Source organism: Vanellus vanellus, assembly GCF_965231255.1.
Source record: "Vanellus vanellus genome assembly, chromosome: 1".
Taxonomy (NCBI): domain Eukaryota; kingdom Metazoa; phylum Chordata; class Aves; order Charadriiformes; family Charadriidae; genus Vanellus; species Vanellus vanellus.
Window position 1 is genome coordinate 80815354 of NC_138905.1, and position 7705 is coordinate 80823058.

Genomic DNA, 7705 nt, shown 5'->3' on the forward strand with positions numbered 1-7705 from the left:
AAAAAGAAAGGGAGGGAGAGGAGAGGAGAGGAGAGGAGAGGAGAGGAGAGGAGAGGAGAGGAGAGGAGAGGAGAGGAGAGGAGAGGAGAGGAGAGGAGAGGAGAGGAGAGGAGAGGAGAGGAGAGGGGAGGGGAGGGGAGGGGAGGGGAGGGGAGGGGAGGGGAGGGGAGGGGAGGGGAGGGGAGGGGAGGGGCAAGGCATGTGTGATGTATTAAATGGGAAGTCTTACACCGATGAAGTTATACTGGCTTGAAAAATGCTTTTGTTCATATGGTGTGTTTTATTTGGGAAAATTAGGCCAGTTTACAGCAAGTAATCCTTTTACTGATTTAAGCCCTATCTCCACTATAGTGTTGTTTGCTGGGATAGCTCAACATAAGTGTGTGTTTATTTTTTGAGATGGCATATGAACATTCTCTTCCTTGTCCTCAGTGTGAAAATGGAAGATTACCCAGAAGGATGGATTGTTGCTGGCTGTAGGACACTCCCAGCCTCACCTGCTTAGAGAGCAGTTTAAGGTCTCTCTCATTTTGCACTTCAGGCAAAAAAAAAAAAAGAAAAAAAAAAACAACAAAAAAAGAAGAAAACGTGGTCTGAGCCATACCAGAAGATTCTTCCCTGAGATAAAATCACGATCATTTAGAACTGCCCCTTTAGCAAGTCAAGGGAAGGGTGGTGACAGAATGCTCCAGAGAGAGATGAATGAGTAACTTTGAGTGTTAATAATTTGACCTGCATCTTCTGCAGCTATAACTGTCTATATAACTTACCCTATGGCACAGTGAGATGGTGCACTAGTGCAAAGAAGGCCATTCTGACAGATTAACTGATTTTTAAAACAAATCCTATTAAGGACACCCCTAAGCTGTACCCCGACCAGCACACTCTCAAGGGCTCAAAATCCCCTGAACCTGTCATCACACCCTGATCCCATCCAAGGCTTCTGCAGGTGTGTGACGGGGCCCACATTCCTGGGCACAACTGCTCTCCCCTGAAGCAAGCGAAAGAGAGACCAGAGCCCAAAAAAGTGCAGGTCAGCAGCGACAGAGCCGGGAGCCTGCCTGGGGGGGAGCAGCCCGGGGCCGTGGGGGGGGATGCTGTCAGGAGGGAGTCTGGGTGCTGGCGCTGGCCTGATCTCTGTCCTTAGGCTCCCTCTAGAGTTTACATCAAACGAGCAAAAGGGCTTAAACTCCACTTGGCCGTATCCTCTCTGGGCGGCGTGGGCAGCACACCTGCCTCCTGCCCGCGCTGAGCCTTCCTGCCTGCAGCAAGGGGGTTGCAGGCAGGACGGGCAGGGGCAGCAGCTCCCTGACAGGGATGCTGCCTGCTGAGCTGCTGCACCCTGCCCCTATACAGCGAGGCATGCAGAGGGGGGGCTGGCATCTCCTACACCACCACCACCCCCGTCACCTTGGCACTGCTTCTGTCCTGGGTGCTGCTGGATGATATCCCAGGGCCTTTGTAAGCTAAAATGGCACAAGCCTCTCTCCTCCCTGATGGCTTCTGCTGCTGAACCTCCCTGGGCCCTAATCCTGCCCAGAAAGGGAAGGGCTCCTGTTAAGCACATTATGAATATCCCCAATGCACTCAGGTGAACTCTCAGGGCCTGCGCCTCGAATCTCATGGTGGTCTCACCCCACATCTCTCGAGGAACTTAGTGTTTTGCCTAAAAAACTGGAGGTTTGGGGAAACAGCATCAGCTCAGTAACAGCTGAGGTGGGTGGGAAGCAAACTTCCTCAAGCCTCTGGCTTTCAAATGGGTCATGCTGTGCCCCTGCCTCCTTCATCCTCAACTCTGGAAGAAGCGTCCTGTGGAGCAGCTCAGGTATTATTCCAAATTTCCCTGCTATTTGCAAAGGAATACTGAAAATCCCAAACAACCCAGTCCCTTTATGTGTACAGTTCAGATATGCTTTGCTGGTTCACTTGACAACTTTATAAAGTGCTGAGGAAAGAGGGTGGCCAAAATGAGGATGGGAAGCTTGCCTGAGCGGCTCTGGAGGAAAGAAAAACAGCAAGCAGTTCTGCCAGTGGAAAAGCCCAAACAAGAGACAGGATCAGGGTACTGGGAAGAGAGGGGACAGGGTGTTCAGAGGCTGTTAGAGGAGCCAGGACATTCCTCGCACAGATCTCCCTATAAGCACTCCTCCCTTCTTCCTGGTTCACTCATCCAAGTTTTGGTTGGGGTTTGGGTTTTTTGTTGTTGTTTGTTTTCCTTTCTTTCTCTAATCCTCTCTTCCGATCTTTGACTGGCTGCATCTTCAGCTTAAACGGCAAGAGAGCGAGGGAAAATTGGCTAGCTGCAGGCAAGAGCCTTGGAGTCGCTGTCGGAGCTCGTCCCCCTCCTCATCCCCACCCCGCTACGCGGCTGAGGAAAGACGCGCACCGCCTCCCCTCCTCAGCCCCGGTGCTGTGTCCCTCTTTTGCAAGACGATGGCGCTCTGATCTTTCCAGATCCTTACTCCAGCGCTCTCTAGTACTTTTTTTTTTGGTTTTTTTTTTTTTTTTTTTTTTTTCACGCTTCGCTGCTACTACGAGCGGGCGCCTGCCTCTCTCACGATTGCTGCGGCCATCGGGGGTGCCTGACTGTAAACAAAACACTTTAGATCATGGCAAGGTCGCTGCAGACACAGCCTTTTTCTCCTTTGCAGCCGCAGCGATTTAAGGTGGATTGCCGAGACCGTACCGCAGGGAAGCGGGGGAGGTAGGGGAGAGCCGAAAGGGCCGCGGGGACTGAGCGCGACCCCCGAGCACGGCCGCGCTCGGGGGTCGCGCTCGGTCCCCGCGGCCACGGATGCTCCGGGGATGCGGATGCTTGTACAGCATCCAGGGAGTTAGTCTCAGGCTCTTGTGCTAGGGGAGGTATGAGTAGAACAACAACAAAAAAAGAAAGTTCTTGTTCTTCAGTAACTTGGTTCTTCTTTTCCAAAAGCTGCAGATAAATCAGTGCTCTTTTCCACTGCAGTCGTGTTGTTTATCTGTGGGGCTCAGTCTCTTCCAATATTCACACCCTTTTTTTTTTTTTTTTTTTTTTTTTTTTCTGGTATGTGTTTCTACTCCCATACAATGTTGTAATCCTACCGACAAGGGGTTCAAGGGGTTTGCCATTCTTTTGTGGTCTCAAGAGACAGGCAGTCTCTTGACTCTCTCCATAGGTCTCTCTCCCAGGGAGCTGATACCAGGAACTCCTCATCTAAGGAGTCACGGGTGGGACATTAAGCAAGTTACCAGCAGGCAGGCTACCATCAGCAGGGTGAGACCTGGGCATCTTCAGGGAGCCCCTGGTCATACTTTGCAGATCACTTGGCCTACAAGGACTGTCTTCTGTAGGTGAACGAAACAAGCCAAGTGTTCCACACCTAACAGAGAAAGTGAAGAGAAATTTGAAATGGCACTTTCTTGTTGGTGGCTATGGAAATCAAAGACAGGAAAGCCTGGAGAAATGAAAATGAAATTCTGCAAATAAAGCAGATGAATAGGCCCTGCTTTGCCAGCTGACGCAGTTTTATCATGGACTTGCAACTTCAAAAAAAAGTCTCAGCTCCTGCAGACATGAGAATGTCAGCTTTAATTTTCTGTCAGTGAATTGCTAAAACTTGCGGTTGCTAAGAGCAATTGGAAAACAACTTCTGAGTGCTAAAAAACCCAGCAAACAAATAAAAATATCATGGCTAATATTTTATTTCAACCTTGTGGTTTTTAAACCAATCTCATTTGTATTCTTTTTTTTGCCTGCACACATCATTTTTTTGAGCTTGGGTCTGGCAACACTGTGATTACTCGGGTGAGTGGTGTGAGCAGAGGCCGAGGGCTGCTACCTCAGGGCTGATGAAGGCGAGCAGACTGCTGTGGCCTGGGCTTGAATGCTGTTTAATGGTTTTGTCCCCTCTCTGGTTTGTGCAGAGTTTAGCATACCAGTTCACAAGAGCAACTACAGCAAAGTTTTCAGTGGCCCATCAAAACTGTAGGCCCCAAAGGAGAGTGAAGAGTGTAGATGTACAAGTACAGCACAGAGTAAAAGCTCAACGTCTTCAAGGACAAGTCAGTTGACTCCTCTCTCAGCCAGTTAAACCTACTTGTGTTGACCCCTGTCTTGTTGAGATAGCGTGTCACCGGTTTGCCAGTCCCCCCCAGCAAAATTTGGAGAGGGTTGCTCTGTTTACAGAAGAGACCTGGCCAGATGAATTGATGTGAAGAGCCTCCAGCCCTCTAACGATCCAGGCCCCGGATCTAGGTCCCTGGAAAAGTCAAAACCTTCAGCACCTGAGAGCACCTGCAGGGTCCTGCAATGAGTCAAGGGGGGTGCCTGGTCTAGCAAGGGAAGATGGCTGTGGAAGGCACTGGAGACAAGGAAGCTATAGAGCAGGACACTGTGCTGCTCTTATCTCCACTGTACCTGCTGTGGCTATCCAAGGAAGTTGCTTAGAAAATCCCTGGCTGATGACTCTCGGCTCATCTAATCTTCCAAGCATGCAAACAGGACAAAACCGACAGCTTTTGTTTTCTTTCCCCTGCTTGCCAAAATCTGAAATCCCTGCAGAGATTGTTTATTTTTTAGAGCCGTTTCTTCACCTACTCCCCTTTCTGGTGAGAAGGCAGCAAGAGGTGATCCTGCTCTCCCCTCCCTCCAGCAACCCCCTCCCCTGGGGAGCCACCGGCCAGACTCCGCAGCGGGTGGGGTCAGGGTGCTGCTCTCCCCTACATATCCCAGGGGGACAGCTCCCCCCCTAGACCCGAGCGTGCCCCTAACCCTGGACCTCAGGGGGCTGCAACCCGGGAAAAATCAGAGTGGTGGGAAGACTCCTGTCACAGGAACGAGTCAAAACCTAACCAGCCGCCACCATTCCTCAGGCCTCTCGGGCAACCAACGGAACAGGGTCACTTGTTTGTTGTCTTTTTTTTTTTTTGGGGGGGGGGGGGGAGGGGGCACAAATCCCGCCTGGATGGGGCTTTGCAGAGGGAGGCGACAAGGGCCGTGCCTTCCCACCCCTGTCGCCTCCATCGGCTCGGCTCGGCTCGGCTCGGCTCGGCTCGGCTCGGCTCGGCTCGGCTCGGCTCGGCTCGGCTCGGCTCGGCTCGGCTCGGCTCGGGGCAGCCCGGCCTAGCCCGGCCGGTGCCACCTTTAGAGCCGGCGGCGGCGGCGGGGCAGGGCCGGGCCGACGGGGCGGTGCCCGCCGCCGTAACCAATGGCTCGGCGGGGCTGTTTAAATAGACTCGTCCTGTCAATCATTTTCTTCTTCGTCAGCCTCCCTTCAATCGCCATATTGGGCAACCGAGAAAAGGGCTCGTCTCCCCTTATTTTTTTCCGTCTCGCTTTTACTACGCGGCGGCGGTGCGAACGGCGGGGACATCACCACCTCCGCCGCCACCACCGCCACCACCACCACCGGCGGCGGGGCAGCGCGGAGCCGGGGCCGCGGAGGGCAGCGCCGCTCCCCGCCTGCCCGCTCCCTCCCCCCCCCCCCCCCCCTCCCCCTCCGCGACACCGCTTCTCCGCCCGCCCGCGGTTCCCCCGCCGGCGGCGGCTCTCGGGGCTCATCCCCCGGGCTGGCGCTTATGCTTGGGCGCCTCCTTGCCCCTTCTCCGCGGGCCGAGGGCGAGCGGGGGCCGAGGCGGGGCCGGCGAGCGGGGCAGCGCGGAGAGGAGGCGCGGAGCGAAGCCACCGACAGCCGAGAAATAAAAGGCGGAGAGGAGGAGGCGGCGGCGGCTGGGGTGGGGGGAGAGCAGCGAGCAAAACAACCGCCGCCAGAAGAAAGAGGGTGGGGGGGAGATGTCAAACGTCCGTATTTCTAATGGGAGCCCTACCCTGGAGCGCATGGAAGCCAGGCAGTCGGAGTACCCGAAGCCGTCAGCTTGCAGGAACCTCTTCGGGCCGGTGAATCACGAAGAGTTAAACAGGGACTTGAAGAAGCACCGCCAGGAGATGGAGGAGGCATGCCAGAGGAAGTGGAATTTCGATTTCCAGAATCACAAGCCGCTGGAAGGCAGGTACGAGTGGCAAGCCGTGGAGAAGGGGAGCTCGCCCGACTTCTACTTCAGACCCCCCAGGCTACTGAAAACTGTCTGCAAGTCCGCTGGCCGCCAGAGCTTGGATGTAAACGGGAATTGCCAAACCGTGGTTTTTGTCGGTTCTCAGGGAATCTCAGAGGACACTCACTGTGTAGATCAAAAGACTCATGTTTCTGAAAATCAGACGGACTTTGCAGAGCAGTGCACTGGGCAGAGGAAAAGACCTGCCACCGATGGTAACGTACCCTTGCGAAAGCGGCAGCGCTTTTCTCCGCCTGCCCTGCCGGCGCCGGGGCTCTCGGCCCCGTCGCCCGTGCCACGCGTGGCCTGACCGCGGTGGGCTGTGCTCCGCCGGGCACCGGCTCGGTGTACACCATCCCTATACCCCCCCCCGTTTCCCCCCCCCCCCCCCCCCCAGCCTCCTTTCGCCTTAAAAAAGCCCAGGTGCTGTTTGCAGTCCCAGGGGGCTGCCGCGTTAAATGGGAGCCGGGATAATGATTTGCAAGGAAAAGTCTTTAGACGCGGATCATCATCCCCCGTCCCCTTTGCGGGGACCCGGCCTCCTGCCCAGGTGGGAGGAGGTTCGTAACGCTCACGCGAAGCAAAAAAGCCACAGGGATTTTAGCCGAAAACAGGAAACTTGGATCTGTTACCTAGAGAGGAGTCTTATCTACGGTCCTCCTGCTCGCTTTCTTGTAGGCGATAGCTGACATGAAGGTGCGGGAACGTTTCCCCCGACCCCATTAACACTCCCCCCCCCCCCCCCCCTTTTTAATTTTCCCCTCCTAGATTCCTCTCCTCAAAATAAAAGAGCCAACACAACAGAAGAAGAGGTTTCAGAAGACTCCCCCAGTGCCAGTTCAGTGGAGCAAACACCCAAGAAATCAAGCCCAAGAAGACATCAAACGTAAACCGTTTAGGTAGGTTCGCTTTAGGGTCTGGCATTAGGATGCAAGTAATGGAAAGAAAGGATGACCGAGTGGGTATCCCCCTTCTGTAAGGAGGGAGGGCGGCTTCGGGCCCCTCTGGACTCGGTGCAGGGTCTTTTCCCCGAGGAAGGGTAGCTTTCCTCAAGCGTTCGGGGGTGGGGGTGTGGTGGAGGGTGGGGGTGGGACGCGCCGGACTTGAAAAGAACAAAACAAGGGCGAAGCGTAGCGCCGGGCTCCGCAGCGTCACCCGGGCTGGGGCGGCGGCGGGAGCCCCGGCCGCGGTGGGACCGACTCGGCTTTCCCTCACCCCCACCCACCCCCTTCCCTCCCCCGGGACTGGGACCAGAGGCAGGGAGGGCCCTTTCCTAAGGACTGTGGGGGTGGAGGGACGGAATTTCCAAGGCGGCTGGTGCCTGATGTCAGATGACAAGGGATTTCGGGGGGCTTCCCGTGTCTGCCCGCCCCTCCGGTGCTTTTTTCACCTACAATGTCAGCGTTGCCGTCGCACATCGCGGCGACTTCCCTTCCCACCCTGAGAGAAATAAGTCAAGAAGTTGGATCTAAGGGGAATCCGCGCAAGTTCTTTAAAATCCGAGCTAGGCAAGGTTGTTTTTTGTTTTAGTTGTTTGGTTTTTTTTTCCTCCCCCCCCCGGTTGTTTTGTTTTCGTTTTAGACGCTGACGAAGGGAAAAGAGCGGGTTAATGGGAGCTGGGTTGTGTTGGTTGTGTGGTGGTTTTTTTTTTTTTTTTTTTTTTTTAATCCTCCCC

The 7705-nt window shown here is 54.7% G+C and overlaps 1 protein-coding gene across 1 annotated transcript in view; it reads left to right on the top strand.

Annotated features, from left to right (window-relative positions):
- Positions 1 to 5251: 5251 nt before the first annotated feature.
- CDKN1B (cyclin dependent kinase inhibitor 1B) overlaps positions 5252 to 7705 on the top strand; it is a 4267-nt gene continuing 1813 nt past the window's right edge. Inside the window, exons 1-2 of the mRNA XM_082498299.1 lie at positions 5252 to 6245; positions 6799 to 6929. Coding sequence (XP_082354425.1) covers positions 5771 to 6245; positions 6799 to 6920 — 597 coding nt within the window. The 5' untranslated portion in view covers positions 5252 to 5770 and the 3' untranslated portion in view covers positions 6921 to 6929. The remainder of the gene's footprint in view (positions 6246 to 6798; positions 6930 to 7705) is intronic.